This window comes from Urocitellus parryii, chromosome 5 (genome assembly GCF_045843805.1).
Source record: "Urocitellus parryii isolate mUroPar1 chromosome 5, mUroPar1.hap1, whole genome shotgun sequence".
Lineage (NCBI taxonomy): Eukaryota > Metazoa > Chordata > Mammalia > Rodentia > Sciuridae > Urocitellus > Urocitellus parryii.
The window spans coordinates 184,845,121-184,867,780 of record NC_135535.1 but is presented as its reverse complement, the minus strand read 5'-3'; the positions used below and the strand labels follow the sequence as shown (position 1 = coordinate 184,867,780).

At 35.7% G+C, this 22,660-nt stretch overlaps 1 protein-coding gene across 3 annotated transcripts in view; it reads right to left on the bottom strand.

Moving 5' to 3' along the window:
• The window catches only part of Slf2 (SMC5/6 complex localization factor 2), a 51,084-nt gene that overhangs the window by 1,783 nt on the left and 26,641 nt on the right, over nt 1-22,660 (bottom strand). For 2 of the 3 annotated variants that reach the window (XM_077798919.1, XM_077798920.1), the window contains exons 12-20: nt 17,066-17,168; nt 15,929-16,105; nt 14,171-14,268; nt 13,110-13,197; nt 11,631-11,762; nt 11,203-11,280; nt 10,107-10,193; nt 7,091-7,159; nt 89-3,433 (exon numbers count right to left, since the gene is read on the bottom strand). In XM_077798919.1, the coding sequence (XP_077655045.1) occupies nt 3,398-3,433; nt 7,091-7,159; nt 10,107-10,193; nt 11,203-11,280; nt 11,631-11,762; nt 13,110-13,197; nt 14,171-14,268; nt 15,929-16,105; nt 17,066-17,168 (868 nt within the window). In that variant the 3' untranslated portion in view covers nt 89-3,397. Of the gene's footprint in view, nt 1-88; nt 3,434-7,090; nt 7,160-10,106; nt 10,194-11,202; nt 11,281-11,630; nt 11,763-13,109; nt 13,198-14,170; nt 14,269-15,928; nt 16,106-17,065; nt 17,169-22,660 lie in introns of those variants that run through there. The other variant, XR_013343638.1, reaches the window with a different exon arrangement.

Here is a 22,660-nt window from a genome sequence, read left to right as displayed (position 1 = left end):
TTTAAAAACCAGGGGATGAGCAAGGGAATCAACAGGGAATTCCAGATACCAACCCCAAACAAATATTACCAAACACATGTTCAAACTGAGAAAAAGCAGTTTTAATAACACACACATACATTCATAGGACTTTAAACAAGATGTAGTATAAAATCTTAAAAAGAAAAAAAAAATGAACGAAGAGGGAAATCTGCATTTACTACCTAAGAACTGGTGGACTCACTGGCTGACACAACTCTTAAGAAAACAAATGCACAGATAATGAGGTGTACCAACACTGCTGATGAGTGAGAAATAACCACCAAGATCATGCTTAACTGCTCTACATGGCCAGCCACCTGTACCTATTCTTGCCCCCTCAGAGACAAACCAGAAGAATCAACTTCTAATTCTCCAACTCAAGTCACTTGTTAATGGGTCACTTCTCAAAAATTTTATTATTTCTTTAATTTAAAAATTATTCTTAAAGACCCTACACATTATTAGTGGCCAGTCCTCACCAACTATAATCTGTTTTGATAAAAATAAAAATGCAAATGCTCCAACTAAGTCTGGATGATAACATGCCATTACCTATCTTTTACATCTGGGGAGATTTTGTGAAGTAAAAAGCAAGCTACTACTTGCATTTCAAAATGAAAACAAAGCGCCAACCTTCCAAAGGTGACAAAGGCACCACTGCCATCAGGAGACAGACAGCAAATGTACAAATGCTGTTACTTTACTGCTACGTAGATGTGTTTTTTTGCATGAGCCTGTTCACTTAACTAACAGAACTATATTTTCAGCTAACAAGAAAAGCAGGTTAGAAAAGGCAAATGGTTACACACAAAAGCATAAACACAAGTATCTTAATTTTCAGCTTGCAATAAGGGTAATAAGTTTGACATATATATTCAGATAATTAAACAAGGTGATTTTTGGCACAGTAATATTGCCAAACACACCACCACTCAGTGCAAGCTTTGTTTGCCAAGTCCCAAAAGCAGCCTGACATTTTCTGTGCAACGAACATTTTCTCCCTCTCTAACATCCCATTTACTGGGCAACAAGAGGAGGGAGACAAAGCATGGGGACTCGAGGGTGAAGGAAAATACTTTATTTGGGAGAAAAACCATGGGCTACTTGTGCTAAAACAGAATCACAAAATTTCTGAGAACCCAAATGCAAATGCTGACTGGACTATAACCTGGAGACTGAAGATGTCTACCAGAGTCATAAATAAAAGGGCCTAAACTGATGTCTGGCCATTTATTTTAAAGGGACAGATGAAATATTTTTCTTTTAATGGAGAAAGACAAAAATAGAGATTTTTCTTATTGGAACTGCTAAATAAAAATGTATCAAAGTGGTTTTAAATTTGATGAGCAGTTATCTGTTGAAACTGCAATACAAAAGGGTCACTTAAAAAAAAACCTGAATAACCCACTTGTCCCCCACCCCGTCAATGTACACAATTAGAAAATATTTACACACTATAATTACAAGCAATATAAGCAGTATTTTATACTTTGAGATTTTGTACACTTTACACAATGCAAAATGAGAAAAATATGAACACTTATAAAATTACACACAAATAATGTATCTACAAAATATTAAATTACAGAGTGAAAGCCCCCATTGTTGGGCAGATAGATGCCAGAGTTTCATCAAGCTTCTTTCAAATATAACTCTTTGTATCTATCTCTTTAACGTTCAGTTCATAAGTGGCATTTTGTAACAATACCTTTGAGAGGTAGTATCAAGATAATAATAATATTCTTACCAGTAAACTCAACACAGAATAAAACATGTTGGTCTGACTCTTGGAGCCTCATTCAGCCTGGGTTCTTAGAAACTGGATTTATTTAGTCCTGTCTATAAAAATCTCTAACTGCCCAATGCTTGACATGAGCTCAAAAGTTACTGATGCTATTTGAAATGAAATGATAAATTTAAGATAATTTTTTTTCTTTACTCCTAAGCCTCAGTTTAGAGGTAGAAAGTTAGTTCTTAATTAAAACTTAATTTCTCCTCTCAAACCATAAACATCAAGTCCAGTTCCCTTCACTTCCATCATCTTTTCCCCTACAACTAAAGACATGAGAGTGCTCAGAAGAGAGCAAGTCACCCAAGCCAATGTTGAAAGAACAAAAAAATAGTATTCTCTTTCAGGAACAAACCCTACTAAAAGAGACATTCAGTCAACAAAAGAATTTTTGAGTTGGCTAGTAAGAACCTGTTACTATCCAATGGCTTTAAAGGGCCCTTGGGCTAAATACAGCATTGTACGCTTCTACTAACCCTCCACCATTTAAAACCAAAGGATGGCTGTCCAGTGTTTAAGAATTTAGAGCAGCTGTGATTTTTCAAGTGCAACAATTTCAAAATACAAGCACACGAGCACACACATGCATGAGTGTGTGTGTATGTACACACACACACACACACACACACACACACACACACACAGTATCCCAAAGAATAAACACCATCCAGGTCTCTGCCAAAGTAATACACTCATGGAAACAAGGTTTTTGGAAACTTTTCCAGATATTTAAGTTTTTATAATAGAGACTTCAGTAATATGGCTACCAAGGGCCAGACTTCTAAGGTTTAACCAGTATTTAAAAAAAAAAGTGTGTGTGTGTGTGTGTGTATGTATATATATATATATATATATATATATATATATATGCATTTAAAAGCAATTCAAAACAAGCTGCATATGACTATTTTGGCATTTTAAAAACAGAGTCACTACAGCTTAACCTCTTCCTCTTATAGGGATCTGATGACATATCAAACTTCTGATTAATTGTTTAAATGTGTTTTTAAAAATCTTAATAGTGAAGGAAATGCAGGGATTGAAACCTATTGCAGTTTATAGAAGTTACAGAAAAGAACAATGCCTTTGTTACTAAACTCTGTTCTAAGCAATCCCTTTGCATACTAAAATAACAAAGAGGGAAAATTAAACCCAACTGGAACTTGGTCCTGGTTTCTATGTCCAACTCCTCAAGTTGGTCCAAACTCTTTTCTTCCATATTTCTCATGATTTATCCAAGTGCCACAAATACTCCCTACAAGAAGATATTGGCTTGTAATTTAACAGGAGGAATTAATAAGGGCAGGTTTAGATTATGAGGTGCTTCTATCCTTTCCCTCCTTTTGTAAGACTCTGCTCTTTTAAAAGGTCAGTTGCCTTAAAAACTAAGCAGATCACATTTCATATCTGCTTCAGAAATGGCAATTTTTTCATTACCAGCTTCATACAAGATATTCAAGTGGCACATTTGCTGTGTATTTTCTTAGCATTCTGTAGCACTGGAATCCATAGTGATTCTTTTTACTCTTCTTGGAAAGGCTCTTAATGAATTTCTCTTGGTTCATATTTTTGCTGCTATAACTTCTGTTAAGAATCTGGTACCCAGAAGTCATGAAGCTGCCCCTAGAAAAGGAAAAAAAAAAAAAAATGCAGAAGGAAAATTTAATCAAATTATGAATTAACCCTTATATAAAACTACTAATCATCATGGGTTGTGATAAAAATCATGGGTTTTGATAACAAAAGTAATAAAATCTTTATATTATACATTTTTTCTAAAAATTTCAGATAATCAGGTTCAAATGCCACATTTGTGATCTAACAATCAAAAGAAGTATAATGTAAACAGGATATTTTTTCTCACCATTGTACTCATGAAGGGTCATATTTTAGGAGATTATTATGTTAAACTGATTAATATAAGGTTTTGTTATTATTTTCTATTTTAATAACACATCAGCACAGATGGCCAGACTGAAAAAAGTCTACTGAGGGTTAGAAACTGAAACAACAAAGCAGTATAAATTTGCCAGGCATAGTAGTACACCCCTGTAAACTCAGCAGCTTGGGAGGCTGAGGCAGGAGAATTGCAAGTTCAAAGCCAACCTCAGCAAAAGCGAGGCAATAAGCAACTCAGTGAGACTGTGTCTCTAAAAAAAAATACAAAATAGGGCTGGGGATGTGGCTCAGTGGTCAAGTACCCCTGAGTTTAATCCCCAGTAACTGCCCCCCCCAAGCCCAAATAAAACAAAACAAAACAAAAAATACAAAGGTCTGGGAATGTGGCTCAGTATTGAGCACCCCTGAGGTTCAATCCTTAGTACAAAAAAAAGTCAGATTTACTTCTGCTAGCACATGAAGTGAACTATAAACAATGTTTAGGCCCTGGCTACTCAGAGTATAGTCTCTGAACCAGCAGCATTAGTATCAATCTGAGAACTTACTGGAATTGTAGACTATCACAGGTCCCTAATGAATAGACTATCTCAGGTCCCTCAGACCTAATGAATCAGAATCTACATTTCACCAAGTTCCAAGTTGATTCCTATATTAAAACTTTAGAAGTTATCATTTTATTTATTTTTAAAATTTTTTATTATGATTTCTTTGTTGACTCATAAGTTATTTTTTTAAACATTTTATTTTATTTATTTATTTTTAAGTGGTGCTGAGGAGCAAACCCAGTGCCTCGTGCGTGCTAGGCTAGTGCTCTGCTGCTGAACCCCAGCCCCAACTCTTAGAATTATCATTTTAGACAATCCTGTATTAGTTTATAAACAAAAAAGATGGCGAACTGTTGAGCAGATGTGAAGAAAAATGCCAAACTAGGCAAAAACCTCTTTTTTTCTCTTTTTAAAGAGAGTGAGAGAGAGACAGAAAGAGAGAATTTTTTTTTTTTTAAAGAAAGAGTGAGAGTGAGAAAGAGGGAGAGAGAGAGAGAGAACTTTAATATTTATTTTTCAGTATTTGGCGGACACAGCATCTTTGTCTGTATGTGGTGCTGAGGATCGAACCCGGGCCGCACGCATGCCAGGCGAGCGCGCTACCACTTGAGCCACATCCCCAGCCCGAGATAATTTTTTAATATTTATTTTTTAGTTTTCGGCAGACACAACATCTTTCTTTGTATGTGGTGCTGAGGATCAAACCTGGGCCGCACTACTGCTTGAGCCACATCCCCAGCCCCCGAAAACCTCTTTAAATGAGGCCAAAAGCATGAATGACAAAAGGGGGAAAAAAAAAAAAGATATAAACTGGATTCTACAAGTAAAAATGTTTGTGTTATAAATGATACTACCTAGACAATGAAGACAACAGAGGAAACAAAATACTTGTAAATTATCTAATAAAGAAATTCTATCCAGAACACATGGAAAATTCTTACTATTCAACAATAAAGATAAATAAACTATAAACCATTAAAAAACAGGCAGTGAGTGGCTGAGGCTGTAGGTCAGTGGCAGAGCACTTGCCTGGCAAGCGTGAGGCACTGGGTTGGATCCTCAGCACCACATAAAAAATAAACAAAATAAAGGCACCCTGTCCATCTATAACTGCAAAAAAAAAAAAAAAAAAAAGGAAAGTGAGCCTCGCAAAGTAGCACAGGCCGTAATATCAGTGATTTTAAAAACTGAGGCAGGAAGATTGCAAGTTTGAGGCCAGCCTTAGCAACTTTGCAAGACCCTGTGTCAAAATTAAAAATAAAAAGAACTGGGAATGGAGTTCAGTGGTAAAGTACTCCAGGGTTCTATTCCTAAGTACCAAAGGAAAAAAAAAAAAAGGAGCAACAAATCTGAATAGACATTTCTCCAAGGAAGCTGTATACATGGCCAAAAGGCATATTAAAAGATGCTCAACACCATTAGTTGTCAGGAAAATGCAATTAAAACCACAATATTTCACTTCCCACTCCTTGACTATATAGTTTTAATAAAAAAGACAGATAATAATTGGGAAGAATGTGGAGAAACTAGAATCTTCAAACACTCTGGTGGAAATGTAAAATCATGCAGCACTCTGGCAGTTACTTAAAACACTGATCATAGAAACTGAGTTTGGTAGCATGTGCCTATAATCCCAGCATTTTAGGAGGCTGAGGCAGGAGGATTAAGTTCAAGGCCAGCCTCAGCAACTTAGTGAGTTCCTATCTCAAAGTAAAAAATAGCTCAGTGGTAAAGATGGGCTCAATTCTCAGTGCTGCAAGACAAAACAAAACAAAACCCACATATGAAAAATCAAAAAGCTCACAAAAACAAAAAAAGTTGAACATAGAATTACCAAATGATCAGCAATTCTACTCTCAGTTATTTGCTTAAGATGTTTTCATTTGTAAGCATATTCACACAAAAACATATATACAAATGTTCATGGAAACATTATCCATAACAGAAAATAGAAACAATTCAAATGTCCATTTCATAAAATGGACAAGTGATATATCCATATAGTCGAAAACTGTCCATCAATAGAAAGAACATGCATACCACAACATGGATTCACTTATCATTATGTTAGGTGAAAAAAACTAGTCAAAGACCACAGTGTATTTCATGTATAGGAAATGTTCAGAACAGGCAAATCTATACAGACATGTCTAGATCTTAAGGGAGTGAGGAGGGGAATGAGAGTAGTGGGGGAATGGTGAGTGACTGCGAATGGGTATGGAATTTCTTTTCAGGTGACAAAAATGTTCTAAAGTTAGGCTATGATTGTAATGGCATTCACTTCACAACTCTGGATATATTAAAAAGCATTATATACTTTTAAGTGGGTGAAATATATATTGTGTGTATTATATATTTATAGAACTAGTAAGAAAAAAATGTTCCCTAGCTGGGCATGGTGATGCAAGCCTGTAATCCCAGCTAACAGGAGGCCAAGGCAGGATTATTGCAAGTTCAAGGCCAGCCTGGGCAATTTAGTGAGAGTCTATCTCAAAATTAAAAATTAAAAAAAGTAAAAAGGAATGGGGTTATAGTTCAGTGGTAGAGCACTCCTGGGTTCAATTAATAACAAGGGAAATAAATGGGGGTAGGGAGTAATACTTCTTATGAAATAACCTCCATTTGATGTATTCTGAAATGGATTTGGCCACCTCTGAAAATAAATTAATAAACATAATAAAGCAAACAAAAACCATTCATATACAAACAATCTATATTATACTGGCATTTTTAATTTATAGATAATTAGAAGCAAGTCTTCTGTTGAACTCTGTTTCAAAAGTATGAAAAGTACCACTTAGTAAAACTATTAATAAATTGTTTAATAAAATGACACCTGAGTAGGCCGACAGTTCTGAATTATTTCCTGCCATTTTCCATGTATCCTGGCAACCAAGTCTTTCACCTTAAAAATATCAAAGAGGAAAATGTATCAGATCAAAACATCCTAACCTACAATCAATCCATTTACAACTTGATACAAAAGATCTTAGAGCTTTGACAGACCCACACTTGGTTTGATTTTTGTTAAGAGAAAACAAGTTCCTTATCTTTTAGAGGGGCTTTCAAATTACAGTGATCAACAAAATTTTCCTTTATCATCATTAACAAAAATATTGAATGCTTAGAGTTCAATTTTCCTATTAGTGATTAAAGATAATCCAGAAAAACATAAATCCTGCCTTCAAAGGAACTTACATTTTTGATTTGCTGGCTTTATAACAACTAAATAGAGAAACTAAGGGTGGACTGTGTTATAGGGCTCAAGGCTTTAGTTGTTCCCTATCTTACCATCTTCTATTTGAAAGACTCAAGACCACAAAAAACATTTGTCATTTGTTCCTTTCCACATTATCAGAAGACCCAAAATTCACCACTATTCTTCTCCATGTTTTTACAAAGTGCTATGAATCCCCTTCAAATACCTGGTATATTCCTATGTTTAGACGTTTAGCAAAATTCTGCCCCACTAGAAATTCTTGATTAGCTCTTGCCATAACTGCTTGAGAAAAATATTTTAAACAAGGAATTTTACACTGCCTGAAGTAAATTACAACTTCTGCTTTGTTCCCCATCTATAGTTCAGCAAATTAAGTGTCGCCAAAATAAGTTTTCTAGTAGAGGCTTTTGGAGAGGCTTGCAACTCACCAATTTCAGTAGGACCACCTTCTGAAACAATTTCCACAAACCACTGTTGTCAATTCCACTGTAAATAAGAGAAGCCTTGGTACTAATCTATGCTAGGCCCTTGGTTTTAAGAAACATAAAGAATGTCTGTAATCTCAGTGATTTGGGAGGCTGAGGCAGGAGGTGGTCCATGGTAAGCATGTCTGTCAGTAGTGGTCACAACCACCAAGTTCAGAATGTGCTTTGAGATGTAGGGCTTCCCTTCTAAGGCAAAGAGTTATCCCATATGTGTATCTGGAAATCTGAAATGTGTTCTAATTTCTACAATTATATTTCTGTACTTAACTTCAATGCACTAAAGTAAATATATACTATATCCAAATGCGTATTAACCAAATTACTAGCCTTTACAGCTAATTAATGTGAGAGATAAAAGTTACAATGCTGAGAGACAATGACAAGCCAAACACCAGAGGAACAAAAGAATCCACTTTACAAAAACTAAAAGATGATTTGGAAATTAAAAAATCCTTTTAAGTTTTAAAAAAGCATTATTTAATTTTGTTTCAGGAAAAACTCACATAATTAATACTAAAGTTGCTTTCCTACCCTATGGTTCATAAATTTGGTTTTTCTACTATCTTTAAGTATACAAAAACCTTTGAAGAAACAAAACAAAACAAAACAAAACAAAACAACTAGCAGGCTTGAATCATTTCCATTCTACAGCTCAGAATAGGTGACCCAGAGATTTGAAGGGTCAAATGAAATATTCAAAGAATAATAGTTGCCTGGTTGGGTGTAATGCCTGTAATCCCGTGACTTGGGAGGCTGAGGCAGGAGGAATGCAAGTTCAAAGCCAGTCTCAGCAATTTAGCAAGGCCCTAAGCAACTTAGTGAGACCCTGTCTCAAAAAAATAAAATGGGCTGGGGATGTGGCTCAGTGGTTAAGTGCTCCTGGGTTCAATCCCTAATACCAAAAATAACAACAAAAAAACTAGCTAACCTTATTTCTTCTTTAAACAAGTTTTCAACCATTATAAAAATTTTTTTAGATTTTCTTTTTTTTAATTTGTTTTAATAGTTACACATGACAGTACAACGATCTTGACATATTTAAATCAAATGGAGCATTATAAAATTTTATAGCCACTATTTTTTAGTTATATCTTTATTTAAACAATGGTTCAATCCTTGATACTTTGACACCATCTTAAGCATAAGGGCTTTAATATGTACTATGGGAAAAAAACTAAGAAATTCCACTAGAAAGAATTTTTTCTCTTTTGGTATCTGGAGTTTCAGAATAAAAAACAAAATGTATTTGCTTTTGAGATTTTTTTCTCTGTCAATCTAGCTAGAAAAGTACTTAGCAGAAGATGATTTGTTATTAAGAAAGTCTTGGGCTGGGGTTGTAGCTCAGTGGTAGAGTGCTTGCCTTGAATGTGTGAGACACTGGGTTTGATCCTTAGCACAACACAAAAATAAAGGTATTGTGCCCATCTACAGCTAAAAAAAAAAAAAAAAAATTTTTTTAAAAAGAGAAGAATCTTTTATTTATTTATTTTGTAGTGTTGGGAATCTAGAGCCTTGGCATGCTAGGCAAGCGCTCTACCAGAGCATTAAATAAATCCCCTGCCCTTTTTATTGAGGCAGGGCCTTACTAAGTTGCCAAGGCTAACCTCAAACTTGTGATCCTCCTCCTGCCTCAGTCTCCTGAATGACTGGGATTACAGGTGTGCACCACCATGCCCAGCACCTATTACTCTTTTTTTCTAAAAGAGAAGCTTATGTGGTTTTCTTCCTTAAATTTTCTTTCTTTTTTTGATCCTTAGCACCATACAAAAATAAAGGTATTGTGTCCATCTACAACTAAAAAAAAAAAAAAAAAAAATCTAAAAAAATATTTTTTTAAAAAGAGAAGAATCTTTTATTTATTTATTTTGTAGTGTTGGGAATCTAGGACCTTAAATTTATAAAAATCTTTGTTTGGATTGAACCCAGGGGAACTTTACCACTAAGCTACATCCTCAGTCCTTTTCCTTTTTTTATTTTGAGATAGCCTTACTAAATTGCTGAGGCTGGCCTCGAACTTGCAATCCTTCTGCTTCAGGCTCCCAAATTCCTGGGAATTACAGGTGTGTGTCACCATGCTTGGCTTCTGCTTTTAAATATTAATCTAACCAAGACTTAACACAAAAACTAATTTAAAAAAAAACACTTACCTTAGTTCTGTAAAAAAGTCTTGCATCTTCCCTAATATCACATTTAACATGCTTTTCCAAAGCCCCACAGAGTAGCACGAAGTGCTTCTGTACAAGACAAAACAAATGCAAGGGATGAAAACAATTCTTAAGCATTACAAATTAATAAAGAATTAGGTAATTAGAACAATTAAGTTATTAAAAAAAATCTATCATTCTCTAGTTAGCAATTTCTGATGTTAATCATCCAACATAATATCAGTCCTATCAGTGTTACTTCCATGATAACAGGATGGTTGTGGTCTATTGCTTGTTAAATGTAAAAATATACACAATCCACTACTGATGGTGCACACTTGTAATCCCAGTTACTTGGGAGACTGAGGTAGGAGGATCATGAATTTGAGGCCAGCCTAATCAACTTAAATTAAAATAAAAGGAGGACTGGGAATGTAGCTCAGTGGTAAAGCACCCCAGGTTCAATCCCCAGTATCAAAACTGTAATATGTGGATATAATTTGGAAATTAAACCCACTCCTAAAGTGGCATGGCTTAACATCAGTTTAGTGTTGAAGGCAAATATTATTTCTTTTTTTTTTTTTTTATTTTTTAGGTACTGGCAACTAAACCTAGGGGTGCTTAACCACTGAGCCACATCCCCAGCCCTTTTTTGTTGTATTGAGAGACAGGGTCTCACTGAGTTGCTGAAGGTGGCTTTGAACTCAACAATCCTCCTGCTTTAGCCTCCTGATCTGTTGGTATTATAGGCATGCATCACCATGCCCAGCCAAATGTTATTTCTTTTAAAAGAATAGAAAGAAAAAAGAAATGTGAAAAGAGATGAGAAGAAATCAGCTAAAAGCTGCCCAAATGATATCTGGTGACCTTGGTTGTGAATATATTATACTGTTGCCAAGTTATGATGGGTAAACTGTACTCCAACCAACTGAACTAACATTTGTTGACAAATAATTCTTGTTGATATGATATGTTTGCAGGTTACTATCACTCCCCTCTTTTCAGTTAACCTTTATTAAGTATTCTCCTAACTAAAGCGTGCTCATTCATTCTAGCAATAGTTACACCTTTTAAAACACAACCATTAAACATTACCTACCCGTTGTCCAGAAGAAAAAGAATGAGAACAACTAACTTCACCAACTAAATGAAGAAGAATGTAGGTCAGGTAATATGCCTGTTAGAGAAATAAATAAAATTAATACCTAGGAATTAGCTAGCACTGATGTCACTCACAATTTACCCATTAAGAAAGTGGTTTGGGAGGATAAAGAATTTAATCCAGCTAGTAAGAAAGAAAAAGACATGCATTTAAATTAGGCCTTTTAAAGATTTCTAACTCAAGTGCATCCTTCACAACTACCCTAGTACAGAGCTACAAAAATTCCTTCCAGTTTTACATTATCAACAACCATCCTTTTACCTAAATTCTTAGCTCTCAAGTTTACTGAGTTATGTCACGACAGTAATTAAAAGGAAAAAAAAAATCACTTTATGCACTTATGTACTCTTTAAGATTCTAGATACCTGCTTTTCAAGTTCTAAATGAAGACTGTCATCAATAGTGCCATTTGGTTGTTCAGCCCTTTTCTTTAAGACCATTTTCTTCAACAAATCAGAAGGTTTCATTTGCACAAGATATCGATGCAGGACGGATATCTATCAAAAGAAAAAGGAGAGAATGAATAATGCTAAGCAATACAGTTGTTTAGGCTACTTTTCCCTAGTGTTCCCCACTGTTCATTTTGCCTTCTCTAATTTGTCCTCTCTAGCTTATTTTTTTAATAGTCCAGTGATATTCATTTCCTCTTTACTTAAAAGTCCTCAAATACTTAAAATGAGATTTTAAGTTAAAGATTTAGTACTTATAAATAAGGATAAATGTTTAGAAGGCCAAATAACAGAAATAACAAATTTCTTTGTGAAATTATTTGAAAAACAGTGAAGTTCAATTTCTTAGTGGATAGAAATCACTAAATTCTGAAAAGAATCATTATAAAGAGTTAAAAAAAATCTAGACGGTATAATTCAAATATGAATTAGTGCATCTCAGGATTTACTATTATTATTTTTAAATTCAGAATTTTTTTATATCTTTATTTTATTTATTTATTTTATGTGGTGCTGAGGATCGAACCCAAGTACCTCGAACATGTTAGGTGAGTGCTCTGCCGCTGGGCCATAAACCCAGCCCCAGGACTTATTTTTATGTTCTTTTTTACATGGGTGATAAAGGAAAAAGTTGCAACAAACAAAATTAAGAACCTGATAGAGTATATTATACTAACTGCATTCAAACAAGAACCCTTTATTTTTAATTTATCTTTTTTTTAATAGTAGCACTATGTGCCAATAATAGGTTCTCTTTTATGTTTTTTTTTTTAATTGGTGCACTATAATTACACATAACAGTGGGATTTATTGCGACATAATTCTACTTGCAAATTAATTTGATCAATCTCATTCCCTGGTGCCTCCCCTTTCCTTCCTCTCATCCCCCACCCCCCAAATTCCTTCTTCTAGTCTAATGGTCTCCCTTCTATTATTATTTTAACGAGTGCATTATAAACATACATAAAAGTGGGATTCCCTACTGCTATATCTGTACATGGACATAACATAATTTGGTCAATTTTATTCTCCAGTACCTCTTGCATTCCTTCCTCCTTCCCTCTTGATCCCCTTCCTTTGCTCTATTAGTCTCCTGTTAAGAAACTGGATCTTGTTAGGCAAGTACCATGCTAAAGATTACATGAATAGTAACATGACTAAGGGTTTTTGACTTAGGTGTCAATTTCGCTACACTTCACTACCATTACCACATTAAAAAAGAAAAAAGTAGGGACTGGGGATGTGGCTCAAGTGGTAGCGTGCTCACCTAGCATGCATGAGGCACTGGGTTCGATTCTCAGCACCACATACAAATAAAGTAAAGATTGTGTCCACCTAAAGCTTAAAAATAAATTAAAAAAAAAAAAAGAAAAAAGAAAAAAGTAGTACTTATACCTGCAGATTATTGGCATTTGGGACATCTTCATGTTTCTCATCCAAAAGCTTTGAAATTATCACTAGACTGAGGCACTGTCTGAGTTGCCTGAAATTAGAATTTTAAAGTATTTAGAAAGCTGGGCTGGCGACACAGCTCAGTTGGTGGAGTACTTGCCTCATATGTACAAGGCCCCTGGTTCAATCCCCAGCACCACAAAAACAACAACAATAACATTTTAATCAATATCACTTGAGAAACAAATGAATGGGCCAAAAGTTGTTCTAGTTCTAACTGTAAATATAAGCAATGTCTCAAGAGAAGGCTATATAATTCATTCATTTTGTAAAAAAAATTCTTAGTTGTAGTTGGACACAATATCTTTGTTTATTTTTATGTGGTGCTGCAGATGGAACCCAGTGCCTCACATATGTAAGGCAAGTGCTCTACTACTGAGCCACAGCCCCAGCCCTAATTCATTCATTTTTACAGTATTCGTCATCTATTATCAGCTAAACTAAAACTCAAAAGTATCACAGTAAGGTTCAGTGCTGCATTCCTATAATCCGAGCTACTCAGAAGGCTAAGGCAGGCGGATCACAAGTGTGAGGCCAGCCTAGGCAACAAAAAAGTGGCTGGAGATGTAGCACAGTGGTAATGGTGGTAGGAGAGGGGTATGTAGGAGGAGGATTACAGAATGACTTGAATTAAAAATGAGAATCAGCTGGATGTGGTGGTGTATACCAGTAATTCCAGCAACATGGGAGGCTGAGGCAGGAAGATCACAAATTTGAGGCCAGCCTTGGCAATTTACCAAGACCCTACGCAACTTATCAAGACTCTATCTCAAAATAAAAAATACAAAGGGCTGGAGATGTAGCTCAAGTACTCCTGGGTTCAATCCGCAATATAAAAAAAAAACAATCAAAATCAGGTTATAAATGCTTTTACCCTCAACTGAATATGATTAACAATTGGCTCTTATGTAACATTCAAAGAATGGTGATTGAAAATAAAGGACCCCAAAGTATTTCATTATAAACATAAAATTTCTTAATGTTTCATTCTCACTTTTCAATACCTTCCACGTGATGTCCAGTTAGGGACTAGCTGTACCAACCACAGAAGATTATGAGGATGGCTGGAGAGTTCATTTATGCCCAGACAGAGTTCAGGTACCTGAGAAAAAAGAAATGTGCAAGATTTTTTTCCAAACAGAACAGCAGATAATCAAATCTACATCCCTTCCTATTCTAATGGAAGCACTAACAAAATAGAATGCTCAATTTTTGAAAATGCATGGAATCTAGAACCTGCTGAAAGGCATACAACACAGATTCTATACTATCATAAACCAAATGTATTCATCAGAAATTCACTTGGCTTTCATATTCTGTCATAACATATCTTTAAACAGTCCTTATTGGAAGAATAAAGCAATCTAAACACAAATGCCAGTTTCCAAATGTGTATAATGAGAACTGCACAAAATCATATGTTTTTGACCTGGAATTTCTTGCACTTTAGGGATCCTACTCCAGCATTTCATTTTATCTATTTGTTTGGTGGTGGTAGGGTGAGGTGGGAGCTTAACGGGAAATTGAACACAGGGGCATTACCACTGAGTTACATCCCCAGCCCTTTTTATTTCTTGAGACAGGTTCTTGCTAAATTGTTTAGGGCCTTGCTGAGTTGCTGTGGCTGGCCTTGAACTTGCAATCCTCTAATCTCAACCTCCCAAGTCACTAGGATTATAGGCGTGCACCACTATGCCCAGCTTCAAGTATTTTTGAAAGCCTAACAGTTGCCAGGTACAGTGGCATACACAGCTTGGGAGGCTGAGGCAGGAGGACTGCAAGTTCAAAGCCAGCCTCAGTAACTTAGCAAGGCCCTAAGCAACTTAGCAGGACCCTGCCTCAAAAAAAAAAAAAAAAAAAAAAAAAAAAAAAAAAAAAAAAAGAAAGAAAGAAAGAAAGAAAGAAAGAAAGAAAAAGAAAAGAGCTGGGGATATGGCTCCGCGGTGAAGCACCCCTGGGTTCAATCCCAGGTACCAAAGGGGAAGAAAAAAACCTAATAGTTGGTTCAGAATAATCTTATAAGTAGGGGAATTGTGGGGTGGGAGTAACAGTAAACAACACTGATTGTGTTTTGATAATTTTTGAAGCTGGCTAGTAGCTACTTAAGAGTTTATTACACTCTCCCTACTATTGTGTTTTTAATTTTCCATAAAAAGTGGTGGAAAAATTTAAAAGTTCTATATAAAAATTGTACATGGCTACTCCACATGGCTACTCAAGTTCAACTTCAATTCTAGCCTTAAGTATGAATTATTCCCTAATTTTACTTAGGTCTCTTTGCTCAAAGGTCACTTCAGAAAGGTCTTCCCCTGACTGCCTCATATGAAATAACCTGGCATCCATATCTTTCCACTCTCTCTACCCACGTCCTGCTTTTAATTTGCAACACTTAATTACAACCTGATATGTTATTTCAATCTATCTTTACTTATCATTTAACTCTGAGTAGGATGAAAACTTCATGAAGGCAAGGGCATTGTCTTTTCCACAACTGGGTTTCTAGCACCTATCATATGAATACCTGTCCATAGTAAATCCTCAATAAATACATCTCTGTTGAATGAATAGCTGCAGTTTTAGAAAATAAATATTTTAAATTTATATAATACAGGTTCCAGGAAACATAGCCCCTTCCACAGTCTCTTTTCCACTTGTTAAAGATTTTAACTGAGCTTAGGAACAATTTTAATTCTGTATGCACTATGAAAGTCAAATTGTGATGCTATTCAAAAGACCAATACTCAAGTTTTAAGTAATGTTACCTTTGTGTTCCAATCTCTGATATTCTTCATCAGGTTTATCAGGAGGCTCTGAAAGTCAACTAGAGGAATCTGTTTCAGCTGTTTTTCCAAACTCATTTTAAACAACATCAAAATCAGCAACATTATTTCACGGTCTTGGTAACCTTCTGGATGTATGGATGTACACAAGCCTAAAAACTTTTTGACACAAATGCAGACAAAGCAACTTAAGAAGGTTTATTTTACTTGATGAATTTTAATTGTAAAATCTTTTTAGCAAAAGAGAAATCTACATAAAACAAGTATCAGATATCCAGAAAAGGGGGCCCAGAAATGCTCTTCTTGCTAATAAGCTGAATTAAATGGTAAATATTTTTTCTTTCAAGATTCTGTTAATGGGAGCTGGGGATGTGGCTCAAGCGGTAGTGTGCTCGACTGGCATACGTGCAGCCCGGTTCAATCCTCAGCACCACATACAAACAAAGATGTTGTGTCCGACGAAAACTAAAAAATAAATATTAAAAAATTCTCTCTCTCTCTCTAAAAAAAGATTTAAAGATTTTAAAGATTCTGTTAATGGTTCAGTATCACTGATTTGACATTTGATTCAGCCATGAAAATGTTTTACAGTTATTATTATTATTATTTTTTCGGTGCTGGGGATTGAACTCAGGGGCACTTGACCACTGAGCCACCACCTCCCCAGCCCGTTTTGTATTTTATTTAGAGACAGGGTCTCACTGAGTTGCTCAGCACCTCGCTTTTGCTAAGGCTGGCTTTTAACTTGCAATCCTCTTGCCTTAGTCTCCCAAGCCACTGGGATTATAAGTATGTGCCACCATGCCCAGCTAACAGTTATTATTCTTGATCACTAAATTATACTGAGACACTTTGGTCTTTACATACCCCAATTCCAAAAAGGAATTGGTCTCAAAACTACTTTAATGATGTAACACTGACCTAAAGTTCCCTTCTGCTCTTAATATTTAAACAAAAATAAAAACAGCAAAAACCCACCTTCAATAAAAGATTAATTATTGCTAAGAAATTTTATTAGGTAAGAAACTATTTTTTTCCTTTCTCTTTTCTTTTGGTTACTATTAACCATCTAGCTCTGTCTGCTAAGGACATATACACACACAAACTCTTTTTTCCTACCTTAACCACATTTAAAATGTTGGTTTCAGGAAGAGTTGAAAAAATTGGCTTATAAGATGAATCTTCACTTCCTTTCTCCCCCAATGTTGTCTGTGTTTCAGAACTGTTGAGAAGTGAATAAAGTAATGTGAAATTAGGCAGAAAAATGATTACTCATTTTAAGAAATACTGAACACTACTTAAAAAAAAAAAGTTGTTCAAGATGCCCAGTTTAACTTTTTTCTTAAAATTACACTCTAGTGAGAAATAATTCACATACAGTAAAAGGAATGTACCTATTTAAAGTTTTGATGAGTGTGTATACTAATATAATCATCAATCAAATCAAGAAATAGAACATTTCTATGATTCCCCAAGGTCCCTTCATGCCAGAAACAAGTCAATCTGCTATTCCCCATTGGTAGCAAACACTAATCTGAGTTCCATCTCTGCATTAGTTTTCCTTTGAACCAGTTACTTTTTACTAGGTACTATCCTCAATGCTCTTGGTGTCAGAAAGCTATGTAAGGAGGTGGCTTTGATGACAAAATTTTAAATGCCTAAAGAAACTGCCACAGTGATATGAAGAAATAATTCTTAACGCTTTCCAATTTGGGTTGAAGTTGTCAGTAAAGGTTCATGGAAGAGGAGATGCATGAACTTGGTTTTTGAAAGATATTTTTAATTTTTTGAAAAAATATGTATTCATATGTTTAAAAAAAATCAAAACATATCAAGGCACAGTACTCTGTGAAAAATGTTCTCCCATCCTAGCTCCTTTTCACCACCCATTTGCTCAATTACTATTAGTGTTAGTCCCTTCCTTCCAGAAGCATTTTTTATTAACAAGAATGAGTTAGGCAGGATTGGGCATGCCAGTTAATACTCAGGCAGCTGAGGCAGGAGAACTGCAAACTTACAGCCAGAATGAATAATTTAAGGAGACCTTGTCTCAAAAGGAAAAGGGCTAGATGCATAGTTCCACGGTATGGCACTTCCCTAGCAAGCCTGAGGCTTTGGGTTCAATCCCCAGAACTGTGCGCATGCATACATACACACACACACACACACACACACACACACACACACACACACACACAAATAAGAATATATATCCTCTTGCAGTGTAAGAAATACATCTGGTCTTTGAACCCAGGCACAGAACTCCTAAAACCCTAGAATTTCTGACAGGGGTCAAAAGAACCTCTTTTGTTAAATCTCCTTCAACCATAACTGAGTTCATGCTAATGAGATGACTACTATAGGATGGGTTCTACTGCCAACCTGTGATGAGAGGGTTAAAACTTTGAGCCCACCCAGAGGGGCCAGAGATCAGGTTAATTATCAAGTGGCCACTGCTTTAGTCAATCATCTTTATGTAATAGAAAGTCCATAAAACCCCTAAAGTTTGGAAATCTTCTGGATTAGTTAACACTGACAGATGATGGGAGGGGTGGTAGACTTGGACGGCATGGGATGTTGCAGGCATACTCTCCTCAAGCCTTGACCTAGGCTTCTCTCCCATTTGGCTGTTCCTGAGTTGTATCATTTACAATAAATTGGTAATAGTAAATAAACTGTTTTCCCAAGTTCTGTGAGCTATTCAATAATTTTATTGAACCTAAAGTGGGGACTATAGGACTTCCCAATTTATAGCTCACTGGTCAGAAGTACGGGAGATCCAGATTTGTGACAGGCATAAGTGGGGACAGTCTTGTGGGCCTGAGCCTTTCACTGGAGTCCACACTAACTCTGCTCCAGAATCAAATTAAACCATAGGACACCTGGTTGGGGTCTATAGAAAACTGGAGAATTAAAATGTGTGGAAAACCCATACAACTAGTGTCAGAAATGTTTTCTGGTACTGAGTATTGAACCAGGGATGCATTACCACTGAGCTACCTCCCTAGTCCTTTTCACTTTGTTTATTCATTTTTTGTGGTATTAGGGATTTAATCCAGGGGCACTCTACCATTGAGCTATATTTCCATCCTTTTTTATTTTGAGACAGGGTTTTCTTAAGTTGCTGAGGCTGGCCTCAAATTTGCAATTCTCCTGCTTCAGCCTCCCCAGTAACTGTGACTATAGACATGCACCACCACACCGGAAAAAAAACTCTCTCTCTTTTTTTTGGTACTGGGATTAAACCTAGGGCACTTAACCACTGAACCACATCTGTAGCCCTTTTTATTTTTTATTTTGAGTCAGGGTCTCACTAAATTGCTTAGTCTTGCTAAGATGCTGAGGCTGGCCTTGAATTCGCAATCCTCCTGCTTCGGCCAGTGATGGGATTACAGAAGTATACCACTGCACCTGGCAATAACTTTCTTATTCTTTTTTTTTTTTTTAAGTTTTAAGTGGACACAATATCTGTATTTTACATTTCTTATGTGGTGCTGAGGATCAAACCCAGTGCCTCGTGCATGCTAGGCGAGCACTCTACCATTGAGCCACAACTCCAGGCCCAATTTTCTTATTCTTAAAAATAGCAGTTTAGGCTAATGTGGTGGCACTTCGTACGATATTAGTGTCAGCAACTTAGCTAGACCCTCAGTAAATTAGCAGGACCATATCTCTTTTTTTTTTTTTTTAAAGAGAGAGTGAGAGAGGAGAGAGAGAGAGAGAGAGTGAGAGAGGAGAGAGAGAGAGAGAATTTTTAATATTTATTTTTTAGTTCTCGGCGGACACAACATCTTTGTTGGTATGTGGTGCTGAGGATCGAACCTGGGCCGCACGCATGCCAGGCGAGCGCGCTACCGCTTGAGCCACATCCCCAGCCAGGACCATATCTCAAATAAAAAAAAAAAAAATAAAAATGATTGGGGAATATAGTTCAGTGACAAAGTGCTCCTGGGTTCAATTCCCTTTACAAAACAAAAGGAAACAGAGCAAAACCCTACTTAGAAGTCCCTTGCGCCCCTTCCTAGCTGTATAAACCGGGGGCAAGTTAACCTTAACCTTAATATTAACCTTTCTGTACCTTAATATTAACCTTTCTGTGCCCCACTTACTCAAAATGGGAATGAAATACTATAAATATTTGCAGTTACTATTAAGTGAGATATTATGTTCAGACCTTAGAATAATGTATGGCATATAGCAAAAACCACGTAAGGGCTAAAAACTATGATGTGGAGGGAAAAGGAGTAGACCAATTAGCTTAGAACAAAAGTCTGAGAGCAAAACAGAAAATAGGTCAGAGTAAAATTGCAAAATCTTAAATATGGGATGCGAAAGGGAGAGAAAATTGTTTCTAACAGTGAAACTAATATCTTGGAGGTAGAAAGATGGTAGAGAATAGGAAATTTCACCAGGCTAGGCATGAAAAAGAAAATCCGAATTAGAAAACTGATACTGGGAATAAAAAGGAAGAAATAGTTATGAGATAAGGAGGAGGAGGAGGAACACAGGAATGTGAGAATTGAACTGAAACAAATTTGGATGTACTTAGTACTCAAAGTCTGTGTATAGGAAGAGGTACAAAGGAAATACAAGCTACATGGCCAAGCAGATGACAATGATGGTCAAGAAAAGAAATGTACCAGTATCCCTGATATATCCCTGAGTATCTAACAATCTACAAACATTTTATCTAACAATCTACAAAAGTTTTTATGTCAACAGGATTCAGACTCATTCTCATGTTATTAAACAGACATTTCATTACATTGCTGTCATTTCTATGCCACCCTTTTACTGACCTGTTCCCAATCTTTACTCAGTGAAGCAACAGTGCTACAGCCACAACTTCCCTGTCCAATCATTAAACCTAAATGATGCAACTTTTCAATTTTAAGTAACTAACAAAACATTGTTTGATTTTGCCAAATATTATTTGCATTATTATGTATTGAAGGAATCACTATGTATCTTTAATTTGTTGTTTATTTCAACTACTGTATATACTTTCAACAGTTAAGAAAAACTCAAATCTATTGCATACAACATAAAAAATTACCAGAGAGTTCATTAAAATGTTAACTAATAAAGTAGTTGGTATTTTAAATGTTTATATTATGCAGAAATATAAGGTAAATTTTTTATTATAGATGTTTAAGAGTATTCTAGTTATATGTGGGAGAAATGTGGGGTTTTTGCATGGGCTGCAAAGGCATTAAGTTTTTTATTTAAAGTGATGAAACAGGTCTGGGGGTGTAGTTCAGTAGTAGAACACTTGCCTAGCATGTGTGAGACCCTGGGTTCAATCCCTAGCATCACAAAGGTGGGTAAAAGTGGAGTATAACCTCCATTTAAAAATTTGCTATCCAACATATATTCAGATATAAATGACATCTGAGGATGCAAGATGAAAAAAGAACCTAAGAAATGAAGAATTTTTTGGACATGCCAAATTATAATAGTTTGCATTTTTCTCTTAAGTGAAGCTGAATATATTTTCTTTTTCTTTCTTTCTTTTTAAAATTATTTTTTAGTTGTAGTTGGACACAATATCTTTATTATTTTATTTATTTTTATGTGGTACTGAGGATCAAACCCAGGCCTTTGCGTGAATATATTTTCATAATATTTAAGAATTGCTCTTATATCCTTTTCTGTAAGTTTTTCATTTCCTTTGCCACTTTCCTAATAGGTTATTTATCTTTTTCTTGCTGATTTGACATTAAGTTTCATATACACAGCTTCTCATACACACACACACTTTTTACCTCCCTCTCCATTTTGAGGTTTTTCTTTCATATTGTTTATAATGATTTTGCATGCAGATTTTTTCAAATGTGGTCAAATAAGTTAATATTTCTTTTTATGGAAGGTATTATATAAAACCATCTTCCTCTCTTCAAAGATTATAAAAAAAATCCTGCCAGTTTCTTCTATTACTTTTATGTTTTCATTGTACACATTTAAAATCTTTGATCTGTAACTTTGAGTTATAAATCTAAATTTTCTTCCAGGCAGCTAGTAGGTTTTCCAGATATAGGATAATACTGGATATTGAAGAGCTCACTCTTTTTGGACTTCTCTATTTTGTTCCACTGATGGAACTTTTGTATCCTCCCAATTTGTAATATACTGCTTTATGATCTTCTTGGGCCAGTTCTGCCTCATAATTTTTAACAGAAAAGTCAGGTCATTGGAGAGGCCAAACAGATTACAGGAAGAAAGAAGAAAGTTAAGCTACAGCAAAATATCTAATGTGAATATTTGCAATTACAAAGCAGGAAGCAAATTTGTGTTCTAGAAGACTATGGTACAATGATTGTTTGGGCCCAAGAGGATATCTGGCCAGGAAAAGGTCAAAATGGCTGAAATTGTAAAGCCATAGAAAGGAATAGGTACAAAGGAAATATAAGCTACATGGTCAAGCAGATGACAATGAATCAGGCTTCTTCCTCCCAAAAAACATTTGCTGCACTGTGCTATCCCCTCCTCTCTCAGGATCCCACCCAACAGTTTTTTCAGGCTGAGTTGCCTGCTCCTGCCTTAACAGGGTGCTTGCTCAGGAGAATAGGTTTGGGAGTTGCCCAGGGCTCTTGTTCTTAATTTATCATAGATCTTGGAGAACTTGTCACACATGGGCTGCTTTGTTGCTAGTTGTTCTGACAAAGAAAAATCCCCAAAGCATTCACATGCAAAGTCTGAGCTTCCCCAATCATT